General features: G+C 32.9%; 3 protein-coding genes across 3 annotated transcripts; 2 read left to right on the top strand and 1 right to left on the bottom strand.

Annotated features, from left to right (window-relative positions):
• Positions 1–75: 75 nt before the first annotated feature.
• LOC130647566 (peptidyl-prolyl cis-trans isomerase-like) lies at positions 76–1,722 on the top strand. The gene is made up of 3 exons (XM_057453468.1): positions 76–268; positions 1,124–1,416; positions 1,497–1,722. The coding sequence occupies exons 1-3, from the start codon at positions 200–202 to the stop codon at positions 1,630–1,632; spliced, it is 498 nt and encodes a 165-aa protein (XP_057309451.1). The 5' UTR covers positions 76–199; the 3' UTR covers positions 1,633–1,722.
• A 2,946-nt stretch (positions 1,723–4,668) lies between these two features.
• LOC130647561 (uncharacterized) lies at positions 4,669–10,744 on the bottom strand. The gene is made up of 9 exons (XM_057453462.1): positions 10,545–10,744; positions 9,895–10,057; positions 8,868–8,934; positions 8,324–8,504; positions 8,091–8,247; positions 6,677–6,960; positions 6,107–6,320; positions 5,556–5,627; positions 4,669–4,880 (listed from the first exon to the last, which is right to left on the bottom strand). Exons 1-9 carry the CDS (start codon positions 10,649–10,651, stop codon positions 4,725–4,727), a joined length of 1,401 nt encoding a protein of 466 aa, XP_057309445.1. The 5' UTR covers positions 10,652–10,744; the 3' UTR covers positions 4,669–4,724.
• Positions 10,745–12,665: 1,921 nt separating this feature from the next.
• On the top strand, positions 12,666–25,408 carry LOC130647560 (nucleolar RNA helicase 2-like). Its single transcript, XM_057453461.1, has 19 exons — positions 12,666–12,965; positions 15,103–15,181; positions 15,609–15,692; positions 16,117–16,136; positions 16,476–16,556; positions 17,046–17,084; positions 17,468–17,646; positions 17,992–18,080; positions 18,556–18,695; positions 19,331–19,390; positions 19,648–19,737; positions 20,214–20,270; positions 20,910–21,014; positions 21,599–21,718; positions 22,143–22,216; positions 22,964–23,123; positions 24,163–24,297; positions 24,546–24,590; positions 25,024–25,408. Exons 1-19 carry the CDS (start codon positions 12,681–12,683, stop codon positions 25,327–25,329), a joined length of 2,148 nt encoding a protein of 715 aa, XP_057309444.1. The 5' UTR covers positions 12,666–12,680; the 3' UTR covers positions 25,330–25,408.
• Positions 25,409–26,315: the final 907 nt, after the last annotated feature.

The following is a 26,315-nucleotide window of genomic DNA, read 5'->3' as shown; positions in this document are numbered from 1 at the left end:
AGATGCTTGAAAATGGAATATTCTCCATAATATGTGACTTGTAATCGCATTCGACAATATATAGGTACATCATCGTTATTCACATGTCCTTTCCCGCCTTCAGTTGTTGTTGTCGGTAGTACGTTATTCGAAGCTGGCATCGCGAGCATTGTTTTGTTTTACTAGAGTACCAGGTATTAGAGGATTTTGCTCAGAAGCCATGTCGAGAACACAGTGCTTTTTTGATATGACCATTGGAGGAAAGGATGTTGGTCGAATCGTGTTCGAGGTGAGAACTGGCTAGCTTTTACCATGTGCTTCATATATGTTAGCTAGCTATTTCCTTTTTTAGATATTTCAGAACTTATCACAGAATGTGATAAATAAGTAGATAGATCTGCATTTTTTACATGGCTAGCCTCACAAATGGTAAGAGGGATATATCCTGTCATTCAGTGGTGTGGTATTATTTGTTTACTTTTCAGTGGTAAGCTTTTTGGATGTTGCACCTGCGTGAAAATAGATGCTAAGATTTCATAAATAGAGGTCTTTTCCTATGGATTTCTTCTCACAGAATAATGATTGAAGTTTTAAACTATTACAGAGTGTGTAGATTGATTGCTTCTGTTTTATTTGAACTTGTTAAAGACCTAAAGGAATGCCTTATTTGATGAAATAGACTGATGATTACTTTGCTCTACCTAGCCACCACATCTTTTTTAAAAAAGTGCGCAAAGAAAATGCTGCAAGGTGAATCGAACTCTGGTCTCCCACTCAAAGTGCACAAGTAATAACCACTAATGGTGCCACTCCTTGTTTTTAATACCCAAAAGGGTGTTTTTGGGTATATTTTTGCGAATTTTTGAGTTATCATTCAACTTTATTTTTAGTGCGTGAAAACTCCTTTTAGTTTTTTCTCCTAACATTTAACTATGCTCTTCAATATAAAATGAAGTAGTTTTAAATCTGTAGCCACTGTGGAAGTGGCTTCACATTGCCTGGGCTTACCAGGGTTCCTTGTTTTGTAAAAGTTGAACAACTTAATTTAAAACTAAATGGGCTTAAAAATGCCCTCTATCCTGGTGTATTTATCCTTGGTCTGTCTACCTGTATAATTTGCATGACTGTTTTAATTTTTTTATAGCTGCGTGATGATGTTGTTCCTAAAACAGCTGAGAACTTCAGAGCTTTGTGTACTGGGGAAAAAGGATTTGGATACAAAGGCAGCAAATTTCACCGAGTAATAACCCAATTTATGTGCCAAGGTGGAGATTTTACACGTGGTGATGGAACAGGTGGAAAATCAATTTATGGAAACAAGTTTCCTGATGAGAACTTTAAATTGAAGCATGAAGGACCTGGAACTCTTTCCATGGCTAATGCTGGACCTAATACCAATGGTTCCCAATTTTTCATTTGCACAGTCAAAACTTCATGGTAAGAATGTTTTTCACTTTTCAATGCAAGAGCTTCGTTGGATTTCTTTCACAATAATTTTTTGCAACTTTTTTATCTAGGCTGGACAACAAACACGTTGTGTTTGGAAAAGTGATTGAAGGTTTTGACACTGTTGTCAAAAAATGCGAAGAAGTTGGATCGCAGAGTGGGAAAACATCACAACCCGTGGTCATCAAAAATTGTGGCGTATTATAAAGACTAGCTTCAGTTTTTTTATAATTTACTACATGTAGCGATTTTTTGTAAATAACATGATGGGGGTGACGAGAAATGTTCTTAGAATAATTTTTTGTACTCTCTTTCATCCTTGTCGAAACAGCAACTCCAAATAGAGATTTCAGGTGCTAGATGTGTTTCTGTTCTGTTTTGTAAAAAATTGCCAAATAAACAAACTAAAAAATGTTTTCTCTTAAATTGTTTTGTGTAAAATCTTTTTTTGTTTACCAAATATTAAACTTGCTTTGTCAGATTTCGGCAGGTTCTCCCACAACCTCTGCTACTCCAAAGTATCCTAAGTTGGGGCAGAAGAAGTAAAAGTAAAACGACTCCGCACTGGAGTAGAATAGCTTTTTCTACTACTACTAAAGCTACTTAACATTATTTAAGCGAGCAAATGCGCTATTAGAAATGGTATGAACAGTACTGATATTCTGTTTTGGTTACTCTAACCAACCATCGGCAAGCACAGTTGCAGAGCATGAAATCCAGACGATAAACTCATCGCTTTCATAGGGTTTCATCTCATCTAGTAGTTCCAACCAAAAGATGTTACGAAGGAAGCAAAAAAAATAAAAGATAATGGGGGAAGGATTTACGCCATAATTTTGGAAGAGGTAAGACCATAAACTTATTGTCACACTGAACGCTAAGGAAAGTAGAATAATTATAGTCCTTTTAATGACTCGACTGGGGATTAGACCTGTGAACCTTTGCAATAAGATAGAATGCTCACAAGACTACCAGTACGTTCGGAAATTTTTCCAACGGCGTAGTACATTAAGGGAACTAATTTTCGCGCTCGAGGACATTGAATTCGAATATTTCGCGGAACTAATTTTCGCGCTCGTAGGGTTTCTGAAAAATATCGCGGAACTAATTTTCGCATTGGGTACCTTCAAGGAAGATTTCAGAAAATATTTGGATTTTTTGTATGAGATTTTAACAGATATGTATATTTTTAGCACAGATATTGAAGAAATAAAAGATAAAAATTAATTTTGTTCCTCCTCTTTATCTTCAAGGATATCAAAAATGTTTCTCATCTCGTCAACGGTTTCTTCTTCAATCCATTCCTCGTCTGATTCGTTACCATCTTCAATTTCCTCTCTATCATTTACGAAATAGTTTTGCTCGTTGGGGTCAAAAACACGATCAGACTGGTCAACTGGCTATTGAAGGTCTGCCAATGGATCTACTGAAAATCAAATGGATCTAGGCTTTTCAAATCATTGATTTCTTTAACAACTGCATTTGTTATTCCTTTCAATATTATGTCTTTGCCTTTAGGTGAGGTGAAGAAGTCTAAAGCATCTACAAGCCAATTCGCATGCAATGGTGCCAAATGGACAATTTCAGCTTGATATCGATATCCTCTAATGGTGTCTCTTTTTCAAGTTCTTCGGTTATTTCTTTGCTATACCATTCAGTAAATTTTCTCTTCATCATAGCTTTAAAGGACCGGTTAACCGTGAGATCAAGTGGCTTGAATAAATTGGTCATATTAGCAGGCACACGTATGAATAGGATTTGATTCTCTTTTAATTTTTCCTTGACTTCTTCGGTCATTTGTCCGCTAAAAACGTCAAGTATCAATAATGCGTAGTAGTTCTCATCGAGACTAAGACACTTGCGTTGTGCAACTACATCGGGCACAATAACCTCTTCGATCAATTTTATGGACGCAGTGGTATTACTGAAATGTTTCTCATTTACACTGAAATTAATTGCATAAGTAAAAATTAATTGTCCTGGTTAATTCCAAACGTATCTGTTATTGCTCTTTTATCAGACGATCCGAAAATACTGATATGCTTTGCATTTCGTAGAGCTAATGTGCGTGACGAAACCGGTGCATATTTTGAAGGAGTTTGGTCAATATTTATGACCATTTAGGGTGGAATCTTATGTTTCTCAATTTTGGAAACGATTTCACGATGAAAAATTAGCTCCGCCTCTTTCCGGGCTCCTTCTGTTATCTCGGGTCGTCCTGTTGTGGCTGCACGATTTACGAAACCCATACGTCGAAAAAGGCTTTTTGCCAGTACATGTTTTTCGACGTCCAATCTTTTCAGATGTTCTCCACTTTTCTCGATCAAGGCTTTCGAAGCAGCATTAGCGACAACCGTATCGACAACTCCACCCTTCTTTCTTACTGCCATAATACAATGGAAAAAACGTACGGGAAGAATCGTTGGACACCTCCCGTTCGAAGTTGCTCGCTGTATAAGATTTCTATTGTAACGTGGAGCAATAATCGACGCTCAGCTATCAACTGCAAATTACAGAAGGTCTCCTCTAATTCAGGGAGGGCTTGAAATACCGTGTAATGTAACCGTAATGATGCTACGAACAGTAATCAACAAGAAAATCATCGAGAAACTTGAAGTGTTATTGGATTTACTTTATATCGAACCTGATGCTAGCGCAATTATCGGATTCTTTATCGACCATACAATTGACATATCTACCCCAAAGTCAAAGCCATCAAAAATCGTGAGAAAAGGAAAGAGACGAAAAAGCGCAGGTGAAGAAGAATATCAGGAGCCCGAGAAACAATGTCAAAAAACTGTGAAAGATATAAGAACATATCTTACTGGAAATAAAAGTTCATCAACAAAAAATAAAACATCAAAACCGCAGAAACCCATTATTGTAATTGATTAGAAAGAAGACAGAAGACAAGATAAATATATAAAGAAAAAAACGTTCCACATGCATTAGATGGTAGTTTTTAAGAGAAGAAACCTCGTATTTGTCTTCACTTCATCAAAACATACCTAAATTTCGACATTAAAGTGAAAATCAAGAGAGAAAAACATTATTTCTGCGGGAACTAATTTTCGCGCTCAGGCCCTTTTAGTTTTTTCGCGGGAACTAATTTTCGCGCTGAAACACCCAAAAACGCGAAAATTAGTTCCGCGAAAATGAGTTCCCGCAAAAATTAGTTCCCTTAAGGTATGCTGCTATTATAAAGCTTTTTTTTTGGCTAAATTTTCAGTTTACAAACATTTGTTGTTGTTTTTAAAGTTAATATTCCTTATAAACAATTTACAAATATACAGGTGTGATTAGCTAGATGATATAGCTGGTAACGGTTGTGAATTATTAAACGAAGTAATTGCCGGCGTCGATTCGACGACAATATCGTTCACATTCAGTATTCTTGTTGACGCACTTGAAAGTGGTTGCAAATACAAATCTTCGTTCGTGTTTTTATATGTCTTCTAAAATAAATTGAAACATCGTGCACGAACGGGTTATTGTTAAAATAATCTCACCACAGGATTTTTGACGTAGATGGATGCAAACATGAAAAAAAGACGGAGGGGGTTTACAGAGATGTTTGAACTACTGTCTCACAAACGAAATAAAAAACACATTCTAGGCCATGCTAAGCCTCGACCGTTGAAGAGTAGGTTGTTGTGAAAATTGCTGATGTTTTCGAAGCTAATAATTACAACTTACAAATTACGACTTTCAAAAACGATAGTCTAGTCTAAAGGGTAAAAACACTGTTTTATAAGAATACAAGAACATCAGCTAAGTTTTCGGGTTAACAACAATAGTATCTATGGTTTAGAACAATACACGATAAGAAACACGCTTCAATTTGAAACTTAGCTTGGCTCAGTTTCCCAACCTCCTCCAGACCATAAACTTTTGCAGGAAATATTATAGTGAGATCGTTACTTTTTTCCATTTTTGAAATTCTTGTTTACGTTTTTTTTTAGATATTTTTTCTATGTATACTGTAAAATTACCTAAACAACTTCTCTTGAAAAGTTTTGTCATTTTTATTTGACAATTTTTTGTCTAGTAAGTTTATCTTGTTTGAAAAATATCCACCAATGAATTCATCGGAAATTTGCTGACATCTAATTTCAGCAAATTTCACATACCTTTCTTGGTCCTTGTTTTGATAAACCACCTTCCCTTATAATAACTCCTTCTGCAACATCGATAGCATCAACCTAAATATATTACACACGTAAATACCACTGCCAGATATAGGAAAAAAAGACTGTTATAGGAAAATTATCTGGCAGGGAGATTTAAATAAAATATAATTACCTTAATTATACAAAAACTAGTACGGATGATATTTCAAAAATTAATTATTAGCCTTTGGAATTTCCACAGGAGCTTCGCCCGTAGTCCTTATTCCCTGCATCCGTATTTCGTGCACCCTTCCGCGACTGCTAGCATTAAGTAATAAGATTTATTTAGACGGGGGTTATTACTATTATTATAGGTGCGAATATAATGCGGTGTTTGTTTTAATAACCCCCTGATTTCTAAAAAAATAAGGAAAGATCTTATCTTATAAGCTATCATTTCGAAAAGACACACAAAATACGGTTATTAATCTAGAGATACAATCGAAAGCACTGAAATAATCCAACGAAGTACTTACGTAACATCTTATTATCAAATCATCTCAAACACTCACCATAGGAGGAGGTAAAGGAGTGCGTAATCCAGCCAGTACGTCGGAATCATTAGAATATAATCTACGGAGAAGTGCTGCTGAGTTCGCTACTGGTTTACTATGTTTATCACTGTTTTCTTTCGACTTTAATACACTTCTTCTCTGCTTGGATGTTATAGAACCCTTCCTGTTTATGTCCTCTTCAGCGTCTGTAATCTTGTATTTTGTACGAACTCTAAGAAAAAGTAATCAAGACATGCAAATTTCTTTACTGCCCAGTAATGTGATTGGGATACAACATGTTTCTTGAAGAAAAAATATATATAATATAATATATATAATATATATAACATAATATATATAATATATATATATATATAGTTTCATTTTTGGTTTTGGTTTGAAAACAGTTCCTACTTCATATCATTCGTGTTTAATACTCAAGAGTGTTTCTGTTTGGCATTTTAAATTCACCATGTATTTGTTTTTTTTATTCGCTTCTTTAGAAATCAAAATAGTTCTTGCAGCGACATTCGCCTCGTGTAAATCCAACCTAAAAATAGGCGGGGCCGGTACTAATTATTTCAATACCTGTGATTGGGTAAACTTTCTATATTCAATTTCTGCACTCGTGTTACATTCCCTTTCTCATCAAATACAGCTTCTCGAACACCTGGTGGTCGCCCATGTTGACTTTTCTGAAACAGTTCCGATAAAACTAAAACGGGTACTTTCTCAATTGGATTTACAGAACCGGGTTTTGGTCTGTCATCGGTTACAGGTGTTGAAGAGATAGAATGGAAAGCAGGTAGTGATCCACCATAAGGTCGGAACAGCTTCTTGTTACGAACTTGTCTACCACTGTAACTTTTGCTCTATAAGACACAAAATGAAATTTATTGACGCTTCTTCGGTTGCTATCCGATTTTGTTTTCGATCATTAGTCGTCAGTAATGAATACAAAAGCAAAAACGTCAAAGAAATTTTAAACCAGCTAAATACTATTAGCCAAAGAAAATAACGAGCCTATGCATAGTTGAAATATTTATAAATATTTATAACATTTGCCTTAAGTGCAAGCTTATTTGTGTGAAATCGGACGTTTGCTTTTTATAGAAAAATTTGTCAGGAGGACTTTTTTGTATCAATAGAAATTTGCAGAAATTATCTCGTTCAGTCTGAGACGGCGTTTTTATAGATAAAAAAAAACACGAGATTGTGCTTAGCCGGGACGGTACAAGATTACAAACACGAATTGGTTTTCAGTATAATTATTAATAAGAGCGAGATCCCGACAAACTTCTCCGGAAATCTCCGGCTGCGTGTTTTGAATAAAAATCAAATTACTATAAAATTCTCTCTTGATTCTTGCTGGTTCAAGTACATGACAAATTACCGCAATTTATTGGTATCTAAATAACATACGTTAATTACCAAGATTCTTAAACAAAAATATTTTCGAAATACACTTTTTTTAATTACCCTGTCACTGAACAAAGATTCATACGACAAAAATTTACTGAGTTTCTACCAAGCTTTCACATAGGTTGTCTGGTGAAATACATGAAAATTATAATTGCAATACCAACGCTCTTTGTTACTCATCAAGTCTTTTTGTGGCTTATATAAACGAAACACTAGCCTGTGGAAAATTAAGCTCACCCGTTGTACTTATTTCCTGCATTGTTATTTTGTGGATCCTTGCCCATCTGTTAGCATAAAGTAATGAAATTTACTTGGACGGGGGTTATTACTATGATTATATGTGCAATTATAATTTTCGATTGCAAACGCCCGGTTTTTAAATTGGTCCACAGACTTAACAGCGAGTATTGTAATATAAAAAGATATTTTTATGTTCTCCCTTATATATTTTCCATCTAAGGAATGATGTATCAATAAAAAAACTTCAGGCCCTTGAATTTTAGGACAACGAAAATTTTTGGACGTTTGAATTTTTTGGTAAGAAAGCAAAACCTTTTAAAAATTTGGTTATTAAGGTTACCTTTCCAGGTGGTTGTGGTTTAAGCACTAGCGAAGGTGACACTTCCGGTTGCACCTCATCATTATTTAATATACACTCCTCAATTTCTTCTTCACCATTTTCATTTTGTTTTGAGTAACAACCATTATCTTCTTCTGGCTCGTCGCTTCTGTCACCACTTAAAAATGAATTACAAAATTACGTAAGAAAAAACGGTAAAAAATACATATTTTGTGATCAACACGTGTCCATACCTCTTCTCTTCTTCTCCATCGTGGCGTTGATCGCCTTCATTCTCTAATTGCACATTTTCATTACTTTCCGGTATTTCATTAATATTCTCCTCTCCTGGTTCAAACGATTCAGTGGCGGTATTGTTTTTGATAACTGGTATCGCACCTTGTGCCCAACTGTCAGTAATGCATGAAAAAGGTTCTGAGAAAAAAAAAATATTGACTAGAAAAGCTTAGAAAGTTTTCTCTCGGTCCAGAAATATTTTGTCAATACTTTTTAGATAAAATTTCTACCACTCATTAACAGCAGTGTTTTTTTACCTGAACAGATAAAATTCAATACTGAAACAGATAGAGACAGAAGCACAGCAGAAATAACAGGAGTGATAGAATGCATATACTGTCACCAAAATATTGTTTAAAATGGTATATATTTTTTTATTTTTTATTAAAGCCAATGTAATATGAGGAATAATCAATTGTCTGACAATACAATAATTTTTTTACTAATTTTATTTAGTTTAAAGACTATAATTAAAGAGTTCTAAACAACAATTTTACTCACCATCATCCTCACACCAGGATGGAGTGTCTATGTCGAGCTCTCCTTCATCATTTTCCAAAAAGTTCCACTAAAACACAATGTTACCTTAGCTGGTTCTATATATCAATATGTTTTAGAACATGCTTACACAGTATCGATGCAGGGGTTTGCGAAGGTACCAAGAAATTTAATAAAATATATATGTTTTATCTTTTGAAATGTTCAAGGCAACATTATGGTGTATGAAGTACAAATGCGAACCCTTTAGAAAAAACTCACAAACACCAACTTGCACGCTATCAAGGTTTGGATGTTATGCCTTTTAACAACAAAATAAAAAATGAAATATTAAAACATCGCAAATCCTAAAACCACCAACACTGTGAAGCGTAAGACAAAAAATCTATTTTTCAAAAAATCAATGTTTCATGCTATGAAATATTTGAACATTAAAAGATTGAACTCAATCCTCCTTATTATGAAATTGACATTGCAGGGTGTCTACTCCGAAGTTGGCCTCGATTTTTTTCATATTTCTGGTATTTTTTAGCTAAATATCCTGACATTTTTTTTAATTTTCTCTGCTACTACAGTTTAGCTGATTGACAAGCTGTCTGAAGAAAAGAAATACAAGTTGAAGATAAAAAGTGATTTTTATCATGAAAAGCATTTATGGACTTTTTTGAAAGTTCCTGTCATTTTTTCCTGACATTTCATAACAAGAACTAATTTTCCGTACATTTGTTTGCCTATATCTCCGAAATTTCTGACAATTTCTGACTTTCTTGACAGAGTGGACAGTTCTACATTTGTTTGATTCAAAATTGGTCTGGCAAAGACAATCAATTTTTTAAATTTAGCTCATTAAAACGGTTTCTTGCACTCCAGATTTCATTTAAATAATACCTCAGTCTTGCAATGGAAATGCTCATACACATGAAAAACATGCAATACGATAGTTGAGATTTATAGATTGTAACAAAATGTTTTTGAAAAAGAATAAAGAGACAATAAATAGTTGAAACGTTTGGACATAGTGTACCCCTACCTCTAATATTTCAAGTAAAATTTCTCTTGCACCTCTTACAGCATAGGGTTGAACACGTTTCTGTATGGCGTTCTTGAATACTTCATCACAGGCAAGTTGAGAAATTTCAGCAACAATATCACAGATAAAATCTTCACCTGATTCAATCTCGACAAGCTCGTTCCTGAAAGCAGTAGAAAGAAACGGAATTACATAAAAATGTTTATTTGGAAAATTTTACATATATATGATGGTATTTATTATTATTATTATTATTATTATTATTATTATTATTATTATTATTATTATTATTATTATTATTATTATTATTATTATTATTATTATTATTATTATTATTATTATTAGTTATTAGTCCAATGGCCCATAAAAATAAATTTAGAAGGGTATATGAAATATTTATTTAATAATTACCATATAATTCTAATTTTGTGACAATAGTAAAATTCTCAGAATTATGTGAACCTACTTAAAAGATATTTTTACGACTACTTGTAAGGCCTATGAAAAAATCCACTTTGGGAGATAGAACAACAAAGTTTCTCACACAATTACGTCATTTATTTTTATCTAGAGAACATCATGTAGAGCCTGTTTTTGTTATTTCACTCACACTTAGACTAAGTCTACTTTTCAAAGATACACATACTCACCAATCGGATTCTAAAAATTTGCCAGGAATAATTGCATTTTGTGTGACATGTTGCGTGTTTTGACTTCCACTTGAAGTTTTCCCACGATCGCCACGAGATTTGCTCATTTTTCACATCGTCAATTTTTTAAAATCGTGTCATAAAGTAAAGAGAGTTTTACTTAACTGATTTTACTTTACTAAAATAAAAACAATATTTAGGTACATCATGGTTTTTTTTAAATACTGAACAAGTACAAAATAAGCAGTATTTTGGACCAACATTTAGGGGATATAGGAAGCAAGTTTTAGTTCTTTTCCATGGTCATAAAATGAGTAAACTTTTGATTTTATTCCAAGAGAAATACCCTCCTTGCTTATTGTTTACACGTCTTGTTCTTTAACATTATAGCTTTTAGATTCTGCCATGGTTTTGATTAAGTATATCTGTTTATTTTACAGAATAGCAGTGTTATATTTTATAGTATCATGTTGATATGGCAGGAAAGTTTCACACTAAGAGTATTTACTAAATGACCTAAAAAAATTAATTAGGCCAAGTTGTATGGCAAAATTTATTTTAGTGTGTTTTATTAACTTGTTTATCATCACTCTTGTGGCGTCATAGCTTAGTGGTTATAACTCTCACACTTTGTGCAAGAGACTAGGGTTTGACTCATTATGGCCAAGTAAATGTTACCATATCCCCAGGTTAACCTAAGCCATATGAAGGAAATTGGGGAGATAGAACACTGTGTAGATAAGGTAGATACTTTGATATTTGTGAGGCTACCCATGCAAAATATGCATCTATTTATCCATCTGTCTACCTGAGACATGAGCATAGAAGATTTTTTGTCTACTTCTACCAACTCTTAGGGTCAGCCCGAAAACTCTAACTAACACCCAAATATTTGTGACGTCCCCCCAACCATTTGTAATAAAACTTGGCTAAAGGAATCCTAACTTGTATGAATTCAGGTAAAAACCAATTAAACAGATGATTAGGCCACCGTAGAAAATATGTTTGGTTAGCGTCATTTCTAATTACAAAAGTGGGTCGGTGGGTCGGATAAAATTTTTTCCCGAGAAATTACAAAAATACTATATTTCGCAGCCATAAATTTTGTTATTTGTTTTAAATGTATGCCAGCTGTATTTTTAGCCTCTGTTTCAAGTCCTATTTTTGTCAGTCAATGTTGTTCCCATGGTTTTCGCTTGCATCGCCGTAATGCGAGCAGGAAAATAGCGCAGCGCAGTAACCTATCGAAATAACATTCAGAGGTAACAACTGTAATTCGGAGGACCGCCGAAAAGGAAAATGGTGGCTTTTGTTGCGTGTCGAAGATTGTTGGTGGATTGTTTGGTTTATTATTTACAAATTTACCGACTCCCCGACTCGACTTTCGCCTTTCAAAGTGAGTCGGTCAGGTGACGCTAACCAAATATATTTTTGAGGGTGGCCTTAGCTAAAGAAACTTAATGGTATAATGCTGTTTTTTTTAAAAGCACATTTCTATTAGCTAGTTAGCTATAAGGAAAACAAAACTGCTAGCTAGGTAGCTAAATTATTGTATATTTTAATTTTCTCTTACGATTCTTAAGAGCCAAATGGCAAATTACATGTCCGCAAAAATTATTCATTTCTTGGTTCTTCACTAATTGCTAAAAGGGAATTGGCGCTGCCCCTAATTAAGAATCGTTACGTTTCTAGTGTAGTTAGCCTGATTTAATCACAACCCTAAAAGGGTTGACCTTCGAGGACGTTAATAAAAAATATATAATAATGATATTCGCTCCATTCGCAAAAGATTTATGAAGAAGATCGAATGATTACAGTCTGCCATCTTTGTTTACACTAGTAACAAAGATCCTAACCGATTCGGATAACGTGCCTGGTATACAAATTGGACATTTTCAATGTTGTCGCGAGTAAAAAAGCGTTTTGAAACAAATCCCTTTTCACTGAAAAGGATTTTGATACAATGGATGTATATAAAATTTAGAAACGATTGCTTAATTTAGTATTGCCTTGATCATCCTTCACTTTTTGTTAATTCAAAAGACTGCTGTTATCTGTCAACCTAGTGCCAATACTCCTATTTTTTTCAGGTCATATACTATTTTGTTTTGAAATAAATGGAAACGAGGTTATATAATGGCTTCTCTGATATCACGTTTTCTTGTACATGTAAACACTCGAACTAATTTTTTAGTGCAAAGTAAGAAAATTTACCATTTTAACTGGATTTGTCGACGCTATTTGTTACAACAACACCAACACGAGCTTACCATGGTTCAAAAGGGGAAAGATTTAAAATCTTCTAGGACAGTTTCAAAATTAAAGACGGATATTAGCATTGATAATGACGGAAAGGAAAAAGACGTTCCACGAAGAAGACCAAGAACAAGATCCCAATCTGAAGCTGAATTGGCAAATGAGGTCAGCAAAGGTTTATAATAGACTAGATATAAATTTGATAACTTATTGTCAAATTTTATCACCTGTTATATTTTATTATTATCGTCTCCATAGGAATCCTCTATCCCACCACTTTTTTAAACTTGTTTCAGTTCAAGTCATTTTAAAATTGCGTCTAACATAACGCGTATGTTTCTCATACTTGCCAATTTCGAAAGAAATGTTATCACGTTATGCGGATATTCTTCATAGAAGTTAATTCAGAAACCATCTAAACGGGATAGTAAAATTTAATAACATCACTGTAATTTGTTTAAAATCATCAAAGCGGAATTGTAAAAAGTTATATATATTGCTGTAGTTCATTTAAAAACCACCTAAACGGGATCATAGAAAGCCAAAGCATCACCAGAATTGGTTAAGAAAACCCATGAAACAGAATCATAGAAAGAAATAACACCGCCATATAGTTCATTTAAAAGACATCAACCGAGATCGTAGAAGTAATAACATGGCCATAATTTATTCAAAAACCATTAAAACAGGATCGTATAAAGCGAAAGCATCCACATACCGTATTTTCCGATATATAACCCGCACATCGTATAACCCGCAGCTCAGCTTTTTTAGGGAGTTATAAACTAGATTCTATCAGATAGCCTGGACCTTCGTATAACCCGCATAAAGTTTTAATCAATGTGTTACTAACCCGCACTTTGCATAACCCGCATCATGTTAAGAAAAAAATTCAGCGTATTTTTACTTACCCTAGTCATTTTATAAACATGTGCGTGTGTTCTGTTTTTCCATGCTGGAGACAAGTGAACCCCAAACACTTCCTAGTCTCTGATTGCCGAAATAATAATGAATTAAAGTACATGCGATTAAACAAACAAACAAACAAAAACCCATTCTATCAGGTTATAAACCTAAAGTAAAATCTCTGTTTTTGTGTATATTTAAGTTTTTTTGTCATAAAAATCTACAACATAATAATTATCATGGATTGTTTGTAACAGTGATGTATGGAACGGTCTTTTCTAATGTTTATAGAATTATGTTATATATCTCAGCAACCACAGTGTGCATAATAAAATGAATGGCGGCAATGAGGAGGAGATAGTTGCGTGTGTCTTATCAATTGTATTTTATATTTATTTTTGATATTTTCAGTGACCACCTGTTGTTCGAAGGTAGCGAAGATAAAAAAAAAATTATTATCTATACTTAAATTTTACCATTTTTCAAAATTTTTAACAGGAATTAATAATTAAGTCCTGGGCACTAGGTTGTGAAATACGTGTCAATTAAACCTGCTATATTGCTCTATTACCAAAAGCAAATCATTTCAATGTGCTCAATGTGATTGCAAAGATATAAACAGATTAGAATTGCATTCAACACAAAAAAAAAATGATTTCCAGAATTGTGTTTCAGAGAGATCTCATAATATTAGCAATGGCAAGCAATAGAAAATTAAAGAAAGCAATTTAACTGTGTAAAAAAAATTAAATTACGTAGTTAAAGTAAGATTACATAAATATAGGCTCGCGCATGCAGTTATATTAATGCACGCTATGCATCCCATTGGTACTATTTTCTTCATTGAATGTATAAACTTTAAATTTCACAATAAATGACAGAAAATATAAAACTTATCACATAACCCGCACCACAATATAACCCGCACCAACGGTGGAACTCATAAAATTCAACTTATAACCCGTGGGTTATATACCGGAAAATACGGTAGACTATTTAAAACTATTAAAATGGGACCATAGGACGGGATAATATCACCAAAATTTGTATAAAGAACAAAACTTTGTAATTCGTTTCAAAACCATCGATCGTATAAAGCAAAAATGTCTCCAATGATTTGTGAACTCCTATTCCTTTTACTAATTTTATAAATAGGTTGTGTCTATCAGTGCCATAATTTGGGAGCAAATAGTTTGCTTAGTTAGGAATTAGGATAATTGCTGTCAAACAGCAATGCCACATTCTAAGGAATACATCTATAAAGAGAAAATCTGAATCAAAAAGGGATTATTTATTTGTAAATTTAATTTCTTTACATGGCTATAGTTACGTCCCCAACAAAATTTAAAAATGTAGGTAATAAACAAAACTGAACTTCTAGGTTTATTATTTTTAGGTAAAAGAAGAAACAGATTTAAGTGAAGGAGATTTTTCAAATTTTAAGATATCAAAGAAAACAGTTAAAAAGCTACTAGGTGAGTTAAACCTACTTTGTCCACTTTAAGCATTAACAAGTTTAAATTGTGTGAACCTAGTATAGAATTATAGCCTATATGAATTAATAATAATCTAAATTTGTCACCATGTCTCAACATATTTGTGGTGATTTTGGTAACATAATATAATATCAAAATTTTGTCCATATTAGAAAATTGGTATCCTGGGTATCAAAGTATTGGGCTAAAAAGGTTTTCCTTGATCAAATACTAATCCCTATTCTCATACTCTTGTAGAATTTTCTGGTTAAAAGGCACATTATATTGCCGTCTCACTATGTGACCAAAAATCTTGCTACGTAAAAATCACTACCATAACTGTAAATGAAAACTGAAGTCAATTTAAATGTGCTTGTAACAATTGGTATATGTATTCAATGTAAACGAGTGTGAACTTATTATTTAGCCAATGGTGTTAAAGAGCTTTTTCCTGTTCAATATAAAACCTACAATGAAATTCAGGAAGGATTGGACTTGATCGTACAAGCAAGTGAGTTGTTCCTTACCTCTATGCAGTATCACAAAAAAGTTCACCTTTCTCAGGAAAAATTTGACACAGATTTCATTTGGCGCTTGGCAGATGTAAAAAATCTTTACTGTGGATTTGATTTTGCGCTGATAGGATGTTTTTTTAATGTTGCACTGATTTACTATGGTGCAGTGAAAAAAAATTAGTTCAATAATAAGTTTAGCTCAGTTTTTAATTTCGATAAAGAAATGCAAACAATTTAAAAATTCTAAAACAAGAACGATACCAAAGCAGAAAAGAAACGAGAGTTGTCCTCCTGGGAGAGATCGTAATTTAAAGTATATTTGAAGTATGTAGCAACACACTATTAAGCAATGTTGCACCTTTGAAACAATATTGTAGTTAATGTGCAAAGTTAATGAACAACTTGCTTCTTTTATTATAGGAACGGGGACTGGAAAGACTGTAAGTATTGTGCCTTTTACCATTCTCAAACTTTACCTTTTAATGTTTGCATTGTGAAGAACGGTAAAGCCAGTATATATAATATAGTATATATAATAGTTGTAGTCTACTACTTTTCTGTTTTTTTGCATTTTATAATACTGTGCCAGATTCCCCCTAAAATAAAAGCTTCTTTCCCTTTTTATATTTTTTTTAATAAGCACCTTTTGTTTAAATATGTAACATTAGTGTATCCAGTGAGTTTACAATCACGTTTACAAAATTTGTTGCATTTACTTTATTTTATGTTAATTATAATTATAATAATATTTTAATTATATTTCATTATTATATTTTTAGTTAGCTTTTTGTTTACCAGTATTGGAAATAATTCGAAAGGATGAGGACAATGTTTGTAATGGTAAACAAAGGGCACCTGTTGTGAGTTTTTCACTTTGTTTATGTATGTATTAATGTTCTATCTTACTTGGGCCATTTTCATGAAATGTCCACCTGTAGGGTCTAACAAAGTCTCTAATTTTGCTATAATTTATTTGTTAAGTGTTGATTAAATTTGACTCATAAATAAGAAGGGTAGAAAACCCTCTAACTCTGAGCTGTATAAATAATCTGGGTCACTGCTATTTAGCGAAGTAGGCTTCATACCTGTACTGAAACAGTACCATAAATTACTGTCAAAATTCAAACCCATCAACCATGGTCCTGAAAAATGTGCTATGTTTCTAACGGAATCAATCTAAGACTCATAATTTTTTAGCTACAAGAAGGTGCATTCTATTTTCAGCCTTTCAGGCTTTAGACACAAATGCAAATGAGTATTGCTGAGGCAAACAAAAATAAAACTTATTTGTCGGCTGCGTTAAAGTACTGTCTGTATAAAAAAGTCTATTGTGTCACTTTTATTTTTAGGTGTTGACTTTAGCACCAACAAGAGAATTAGCTATCCAGGTTTGCTCCATTTTACTTATGATTTTTTTTTCACAATATATGGTATACAACGTTCTGTTTACAATAATTTGCAATTTGGTTTGGAGTGAAAAAATCTAAGGTGTGTTTACTTCTTATGGTATCTAACAGTAAAAACAATCCATAAGAATTTTTTATTTTAATTGCGGGCATAAGTAGCTTATTTTGAGCATTTAAACCAATCCTGTAACTACATACATCAGAAAGTTGCGTTTTTAAACTGCATAAAAACAAACCTAATATTTTTTGCAATTGATAAAAACAAATCTAGTAACGATAATTCCCTTTAATTAATTTATATGATACTTGCATATTACTTTAAATACTAATAAATATGTTAATGTTAAGTTGACTTTCACATATAGATTTACAAAGAAGTGGAAAAATATAAGTCAAAAAAGATGAATGCATCATGTTTCTATGGTGGCTCCTCCTATGACAAGCAAGAAAGCGAACTATGGAATGGCATCGATGTGCTTGTTGGTACACCAGGCCGTATTTTAGATTATATAAGAAAAGGCGCATTAAATGTGTCAAAATTAAGGTTAGTTTAATAGTCTCTATTTAATACCTGCATTTTGTTTGAATTGGCTACCAAATAGATTTTCCTTCCGAAAATGCACAAAATAGTGAATCTTGAATTATGTTATCTAATCCTTAGAACATGTATGACAGACAAACACGCGTGGTGTAATAACTAGTTGTATTATACTTATCTCATTTTATGAAAATTATATAATTTTACATTACTTATTAACATTTTTTTGCAATACTATTAAGCTATTGTTTTTTAATGAAGGTGTACAATGCAGCAAAAGGCATCGATTTTTGTGACCGTGAAAAACAACTTAATTCAGATTCGCATATATTGTTGTTCTTGTGATTTTAGGCATGTGATATTAGACGAAGCTGATCGTATGATGGATATGGGTTTTCAAGAGTCTCTTGACGAAATACTTTCTCAAGCATACACAAAAGGTACTTGATAGTATTTCTAACAAAATCTACATTGTTTAGTGTAATTTCAATGAGACATTGAAGTGCTATCTGTGCTATTATTGCGTGTCCTGAACAACAACTATTCTACTCATTGCATATTTAAAGTATTTTTTGTATGTAAAATATTTATTAAAAGTCTTGAATTTTACAAAACTAAAATTTTTAGTATTAACTTGTAAGAATCTTCATTTGTGATGCGCTTTCGGAAAATCGACCACTTCTACTTTAAAAGTGCATCAATTTATATTTTTAAAACAATAGAATTTTGTTTTTTTAAAAATCAATATATATTTTTAAAAGTAAAAGCTTTTCGGCTTACGCCATCATCAGTACTATTATAGATTTTTAAAATACAAAATGCCGAAAAGATTTAATATAGATTTTTGTTTAATGTATGTTTCCAAAAATGTAAATTTCGTATTTTTGAAAATTATTTTGGCTTGCTTTTGTTTAGACAATAAACCACAAACACTTTTGTTTTCGGCCACTGTTCCGCCCTGGGTGCGAAGTACGTCTAAAAAGTACATGAGTAAGAATATGAAGGTGATCGATCTTGTTGGTACAGACATCAATAGAGGATCAACTACTGTTGAGGTATGAAATTTGTTAAAATTCTAATTAAAATTTGCTCTGTTATTTTTACAGCCATAAAAATGAAAAAAAAAATTTGTTGAACATGAGGTGCAATAATTTGTACTATGCATTTTCCTATTTATGCAATTACATTCTCCTACGTCTATATCACATGGTTCGACGTGCCAAGGCCATACTTGTTGTCCTTCAATCTGGTATGTTTCAGTAGAATTGCCAGTAGACACGCCATTGAGTCGAAACTAACCATAAGTCCTTGCTGCATTCACATTTTGTTTGGAAAGTCAAATTAATCCCTCTTCTTTAAGAAGGCGTAACATTGCTTTCTTCCATCCCACACTGTCAGAAAAAATGTGTCAACTTTAATTATCTGCTTCACCTGTATCACCTGTACCTCCTTTAAAAAAACACAATATAAAAATTCAAATAAAGGAGTGTTCACTCAATTTATTCTTGCAAGAGGGTTGCAGGCCATTTCAACAAGAATAATTATAAACGTTTTGTTTTGCTTGAATGGATGCGCTAGTAGTCTTATTTAGAACTTTATAAAGTTTGTTAAACAGATCTGCTACATAGTTTTCAGTTCATCACACAGAATAATAGGTTAAATATATAAATTTTTTCTTTTTTTTTTTTAGCATAATGCAATAAAATGTTCATACTGGGAACGGCCAGCCACAATAAAAGATATTATACAAGTAGGTTCACTATATTCTTTTTTATTCCAGTTGTGGTTGCACTGTCCAAAAAACTGTAGTGGTTTGGTTTCGAGAACAATTTATTTTAGGCTTTTTACACTCCACAGAAACACCTTTATATTAACTTTAACACAATAATATTCTCCTCCCCAGTAAACAATATTTAAAAATACAACTCCATCCTTCCATACATCATTCAAAAAGATTTTTTCATTATAAGTTAGAATGTTTTGTTATAAAATTAATATTTTTGTTAGGTGCATGGTGGGAAATTTGGAAAGACTATCATATTCACCTCAACAAAACAAGAAGCCAATGAGCTTGCGTTAAGCTCTGTCATTAACATGGTATGCGTTTTATAGTTATCGTGACCCACATGATGTGCTTTTGCTGTAGTTGTCTTTTTATGTTTTTATAAACAAGTAAAAATTTATAATCAGGCTAGGATATTCTTGTGCAAAAAAAAAACAACGCTTAGGGTATGTTTATGTTATGTTGTTGGAGAAACGACCGAACAACTTTAACGTTGCCTTAATTGAGCTTTGTATGTATACAAGGGAACGAACAGTGATAAAATTCGCACAAGTCATTAGTTTTAAACTTTAAACACATCTTACGGATTTCCAAAGGCCAAACAAATATGCTTAAAAAATTTCTAAGCATAAATGTGCTTATAAAAGAACATGCCACCTTTTTTTTCGAATAAATACAGATAATATTTTCTGCATTGTTGGATTTATTAAAAAAAAGTTTTTTAGTTTAACCCTTAGCCTGCATTTTACTGTTGTTACTTTTTGTTTTTGTATTGTATTTTTATTTCCAGGATTCACAAGTTTTACATGGAGACATTCAACAAAAACAAAGAGAAATCACTTTACAGGTAAACTGACGCAAAATCAAAAAAAAATCATTCCAAAAAAATTCTAAACAATCTAGCTTTGTACATCTATCTTAAATAAGAATTACAACAGGTTTCACTTAAACGAAATTGTTGAATAAGAAAGGATTCACCAAGGCTGGGCAAAAGAATCAGAGATATTTTTTCTTTCTGAAATGAAATAAAAAAACTTTCTAGAATTGAAATAAATTTTACGGTTCATCTTCATTTAATTTCAGTTTTACTAAAGTTTTGGAGTAGACATTTACCAATATCAAGCGGAGGCCATCTTTTAAGATTTGTTTTTACATTATTGCTCTATCAGCAAATTGTGTACCTTCTGATTGGACAAAAATATTTTCTTTTTTTCGATTTTGATTTCGAGTATGAGTTGATATAATTCTACCCACTTTCGAACAAAAAGAAAAAAAACGATAAGACCAAATATAGAAATTACTAATGCAATGCTCAGAAAGTTTCCTGCTTGCCTTTTTTTATTCAGCAAAAGGGGCCTGAAATCAGCCCTAAAGTAGAGACCTGTGTTCAGTAGCCAAATGATTGTTTTGCTTTCATAAAAGCCTTTTAATGCCACTTTATTACATCTGTTTCAATTTTTAATATTAACTTTATTATTTTTTGTAGGGTTTTCGAAATGGTAAATTTAACTGCCTTATTGCCACTGATGTTGCAGCACGTGGACTTGATATTCCAGAAGTAGACTTAGTTATCCAGACTGAGCCTCCGAAGGTGATTTCCTATTTTACATTATTTGCTTTTTAATTGGCAGAAAATTTAGGTCAAGTGACTTCCATAGATTCACAGAATGTCACTAAAACTAAAGAAATTTTACCTGGCACAGACAAGCCACAACTGTGTAAAATTTTTTCAAATTATTCATGGAAAAGAAATTTTGGATCAATAATACTAGATCTCGATTGGATACAAAATTAATATATTGACGAATCGCACTTTGGCATTTTGTACAAACATATTAATAACAGCCTTGTAACTTTTAAAAATGTAAAACTACTTTTACGTCTGACAGCTTAATTTTCCAAGCAAGATGTACGCTTTATAGTGATTTAGACGCTATCGTATTATATCTTGTTGAAACATACGTCTATTTATGCAGTGCTTCTCTATAATAATAGTCGTATTTTGTCTGTCCGTCCGCGAGAAAAACGTTTTGTTACGGAAAGCTGAAATGCGATATATGAATTGTTCCACGGGCTAACGACTAGTTTAAAAAAAAGGTTTTCAAAAACAAATATTTTTTTCCGGATTTGCTGAGTACTGTTCTGTTTAAATGCTACATCGTGTTATTTTTTAAGGACGTGGAATCTTACATACATCGTGCAGGTCGAACTGGTCGTGCTGGAAGAACAGGGAAATGTGTTATCTTTTTTAAACAAGGCCAAGAATATGGCGTTCAAGCCGTGGAGAGAAAAGCTGTGAGTTAACTTATCATCCAGAACTATCTTTGCAATAAGCTCAAAATGGACAAACGGTTAATATTTTGAAGCCTTTTTCGGTACTTTGCTTTTAACACCTGCTAGTCAGAAAGTCTGAAGTATGGAATAATTTACTTCATGGCCTCGAAATGTGAGAGGAATTGTCATGCTGAAGTCAGAGACAAAGCACATTTTGAGAGTTTGAATTCTAAGATTAAAGTTCACTTTGAACATCGACAATGTAATTAATTTGGAGACAAACTTTGACCCAGGAGTTCAGTTCACATTTATACATTTATCGTGTTTTAAAAAAACATTCGGCTGTGTCGAAATTTATCTTATAAAACAACTTTCTTTCTTACCACTTCAGTTAATTCCAGATCATTTGAATACATTCTTTGATTTCTTATGTCGTTGTGTTTAGGGTATAACATTCACACGTATAGGTGCACCTCAACAAGCAGACATCATCAGCTCGTCAGCATCTGATGCAGTCAGGTATTCATCTGCTATTTTTTTGTCACGAAAATTTAAAGGAACAGGAAACCAACTGGCCTAATTTTTTTTACAGTCTCAGGTTTAAAAAACTTTTGTTTTTTTGCTGTCCCATTCCTATCTAAGAGTTGCAAGTCAAAATTAGTAGCTTCTCTGGTGTTATTATATTATCACTTCTGGAAAGGTCTTTATGTATTCCTTAAGCGACAAACACGGGGAAAATATTTTTAAAAGAATATTCGAAAGAAAAAAAATGGATTTATGCCGAATTTAATCAAAATCTGCCAAAATGATATCCATAAAAAGGTAGAAAATACCTCATGCCAAATATTTTTCTGCGAAGATGAGGATAAGCAAAATTGTATTTCAAATTCTGAAAATGAATTGAATAAGGTATATCTCAAGGTGGAATTTAAATGGGGCGCAATATACATTTCCCTTAATGCTGGGATATCAGGCTAGTATTAGGAAATTTTGTTAAATAAAAACCCCAAAATTAGATGCGATTTAATGAAATACACAGTTATACTTGTAAACTATACTTGAATTACTTATTTGTTAAATAATGTAACCTACAAGAAACTAGATCTTGAAAAACTAGAAATAGCAACGAAAGTTATCGTAGCAAGGAGTAAGCAGTGAATTAACAAGGGGATTTCATTCAATGTTTAGCTGCAAAACCCGTGAATGTTTTTGGTGTGACCTTGGATTATGTAGTTACCCTTCTTGCACCATTTTTTTGTATTTTAGATCATTGGATGAGGTAAAAGATGACGTCATTAAATATTTCTTACCTTCCGCCCAAACTCTTATAGAAGAACGGGGCGCAGAGAATGCTCTCGCTGCTGCACTGGCGTTTATATCTGGCACAACAGAAATTGTCAATCGTTCAATGCTGACTTCACAAGCTGTAAGTTCTGTTATTCATTTTTTTTCATGTAATGTTTATTTACATATATTAACTAAATATTTTTTTTTTACAATTTTAACCCTAAATGAACATAGACGTTTTACGTGGATAGACAACAAAAAAACATTGAAAGTTTGCATTATTGTAAAGACACAACATAAACTAAAATATCTATTTAACCGTTCAATTTTCTCGGTTAATTGCAAACTGTTTGTGATCAGAACGTCGTCGTTTGCACATACTATGTCGTTCGAACATACTAGAAACAATAGTAAGTTATTTAACCCTTCAGTAATGTCTACTTTTCTTGGAAAGTTCAGGAACATATGTTTTATCGTGATAAGGAGTGTCTCTTAGGCACTGAAAAGTGGAGGGTAATTGAAAATTGTCGTTTGTGGAGGAAGAAGGCTATCTTTATGTGTGTGAGAAAAGAAATGTTGACGTTGTGCTAAAATTATTTTGTATTTGCACCAATTAACTTGCTAGTCGTTAGCCCGTGGATAAATTCACGCGTTCGCCCGTCGTTCCTATATCTCATTTCGCGTTTCCGCAACACGGCTTTTTTTGCGCAATAACATACAGGCTGAATACAGCTATTATTAACTAGACCAGCCGGTAGCCTGTGGAAAAATCTAGGTGGTTGCCGTCCATTATATATCGCATATTTCGTGTTTCGGTAAATGTTTTTTCTCGCGCATAAACATTGTTAAAGAGACGGACACATTTTCTCACTGAAACTAATTTAGACTTTTAATATCTGAGTCACATATTTAAGTATTTAAAATTTATTTGGTTATAGGTCATTGAATTAAAATTTCTGATGTCTTTTTTTTACATGTAAAGATTCGGTATACACTACTAATACATAGTCGAACAGGTTATGCCAGCGGTAATTACCTTATTCTACGAGTGATCATGACGAAAAACCTTTTTCATGCTGTGTTGTATGAGTACTGCTTACTCAGAAACTATTCTAACATTGATAAACCAAATAATGACTAAATATGATATGCACGAGTTGGTATTTTTTTATCCACAGGGCTACACTACTTACTTGATGAAGCAAAATTGGGAGTTGCGTGGAAGTGGATTGATCTGGAGTATATTGAAACGTCATTTCGATCAAGAATTTACGGATAGTATACGTGGGATGAGAATATGCAAGGATAAACTGGTAAAAATTTATTTTTTCTTTTTTTTTGTGTGTCATACCCCAGTTGACTTGTTTATATTTGTGTTCGTTTATTTGTTTATTTGTTTGTTTATTCGTGTATGTTTCTTTTTCTTTTTCCGTTTTGCACGCATTGATTTGATTTTTTCTGTATTTTTCTTGTATGATGTACCTCGCACAATGTTATACTTATTCTTGATACAACAATTTCTTCCTATCCATTTTAAATATGCTGTGATGTCATCTCGTAGGGATGTGTGTTCGATGTACCAACAGCAAATGTGAAAGTGATTGAGGTAAGTTTGTCTTGATGGTTGATGTATTCATTTATTCATTCATTCATTCATTCATTCATTTATTAATTTATTCATTCATTTATTTATTCATTCATTTATTCATTCGTTTATCCATTCATATGTTTATTTCTTGCGGTGCTAGCCCACGAAATTTGAAGTAGCTGGTCGCATGCGCTAGCATAGCATATTCTTAACAAAAAAGTCATTGAAATCAACAATATTCTGCACGAGTAAAAAAACCTGACTAATTTGCGTTTGTACCGCCACAAACTGAATGCGACTGAAAACTTATTCAGAAGGCTATGGTTTACGATAAATCATCTTTGTACGCATGCGCAATTAATACGAAAACTGATCGCTATAGAATCGCATAAACTTAATAGTTCCCGCAAAAAATGTTAAATTATATCTTCTTTGCTTTTACTCATTTTAGGAGTGTTGGAAGGGCGATAAGTTTGCCACGCTGGAACAAATTACAGAACTACCTGAACTTGCTGAAGGTGTTGCATCGAATAGCTTCGGCGGAAGTAACAGTGGATTCGGCAACCGGAGCAATAGTTTTAATCGGAACAATAATTTCGGAAACCGCGGTAACAACTTCGGAAACCGTAATAACAGTTTCAATAATAATAATAGTTTTAACGGCAACCGAGGTTTTCAGAGGACTGGTACAGATAGTAGAAAACGGCCATATAATCGCGACAATAATGATTCTTCGAAAAGACAAAGGAATTTTTAATATTTGTTTTTTTGGTGTATGTCACGCTTGGACTAATTTATGTTCGACTATAAACTAATATGGAGGTGTCATGATACAAGGAATTTTTGTTTTTAGCATGTGTTTCTGAAAGTATATCACGTCACGTGCTTCTCCATTGATCCACTGATTTCGCGGGTAATTTACAAGTCGAGGTGTATTTCCATGAATAGACACAAGTGAAGAAAATGAGTAACAAAACCCACTGTTTAAACTTAGTGAGTTCACGAGAAAAAATGTTGATGTACTCTCATGTCATTTGCGCGACCAATTATTTTGTGTGAATATTTTCTACATTGAGATTAGAAGATAGCGGTAAATCAAGGTTATTCTATTTCGCTATTTTTAATTCTTCCGTTCCTCACATGCTTGTCTCATTATAAGCAGGTATAAATTCTTAAAATTTGGCAAGCAGGTGGCTAGTAAATATAAAAACTTAGTAAGTACACCATACTCGTACTAATTTTTGCGCAGTAAAAATATATATATATATATATTTTCCGGGTGTTAATTTTTGCTCTACTTCAATTCCCTCGAGAATAAAAAAGTACAAAACATTTAATTAAACTTTGTCGTGTAAAGTAAAATGCTTTTTTATATTTGCTTATCATCAAAGCGACCCTGCACGGGGTATTATTTTACTGCAACTTTCGTGTCCATGTTGATTTAGTGGAACAACAATTCATATCCATGTTAATTTTGTAGACCCTAATGCACAAAATTTGTGGTAATAATTAAAATGGCAGCAGTTTCCACCAATCGAAAATTCAAAATTTAGTTCCACCGCAAAAGCCTGAACCCTACCCTATTCCTACGCCCAGGCCTTTACTTAAAACTACTCGTTGGTCCGTGGAAAAATTACATGGCTTTCGTTCTTCATTTACTGCATTTCCTGTGTCGTATTTTTGAAGCAGTTTTGTCGTTGCAGTTTGTTATTGGTAGCATCCTGCTGCAAAAGTGAAGGTTGT

The sequence above is a fragment of the Hydractinia symbiolongicarpus genome, chromosome 6, assembly GCF_029227915.1.
Source record: "Hydractinia symbiolongicarpus strain clone_291-10 chromosome 6, HSymV2.1, whole genome shotgun sequence".
Lineage (NCBI taxonomy): Eukaryota > Metazoa > Cnidaria > Hydrozoa > Anthoathecata > Hydractiniidae > Hydractinia > Hydractinia symbiolongicarpus.
Note: the sequence above shows the minus strand (reverse complement) of the source record. Positions and strands in the feature narration are given on the sequence as shown.

Excerpts from the sequence above, each read along its gene's own strand:
- LOC130647566 (XM_057453468.1), top strand. The coding sequence starts at position 200 with ATGTCGAGAACACAGTGCTTTTTTGATATGACCATTGGAGGAAAGGAT. Across the intron at positions 269-1,123 it reads TTGGTCGAATCGTGTTCGAG|CTGCGTGATGATGTTGTTCC; the intron begins GTGAGAACTGGC and ends ATTTTTTTATAG. Across the intron at positions 1,417-1,496 it reads TGCACAGTCAAAACTTCATG|GCTGGACAACAAACACGTTG; the intron begins GTAAGAATGTTT and ends TTTTTTATCTAG.
- LOC130647561 (XM_057453462.1), bottom strand. The coding sequence starts at position 10,651 with ATGAGCAAATCTCGTGGCGATCGTGGGAAAACTTCAAGTGGAAGTCAA. Across the intron at positions 6,321-6,676 it reads GAAAGTTTACCCAATCACAG|AGTTCGTACAAAATACAAGA; the intron begins GTATTGAAATAA and ends ACTTTTTCTTAG. Across the intron at positions 4,881-5,555 it reads CAAAACAAGGACCAAGAAAG|AAGACATATAAAAACACGAA; the intron begins GTATGTGAAATT and ends AATTTATTTTAG.
- LOC130647560 (XM_057453461.1), top strand. The coding sequence starts at position 12,681 with ATGGCTTCTCTGATATCACGTTTTCTTGTACATGTAAACACTCGAACT. Across the intron at positions 15,182-15,608 it reads AACAGTTAAAAAGCTACTAG|CCAATGGTGTTAAAGAGCTT; the intron begins GTGAGTTAAACC and ends CTTATTATTTAG. Across the intron at positions 17,647-17,991 it reads TTAAATGTGTCAAAATTAAG|GCATGTGATATTAGACGAAG; the intron begins GTTAGTTTAATA and ends TTGTGATTTTAG.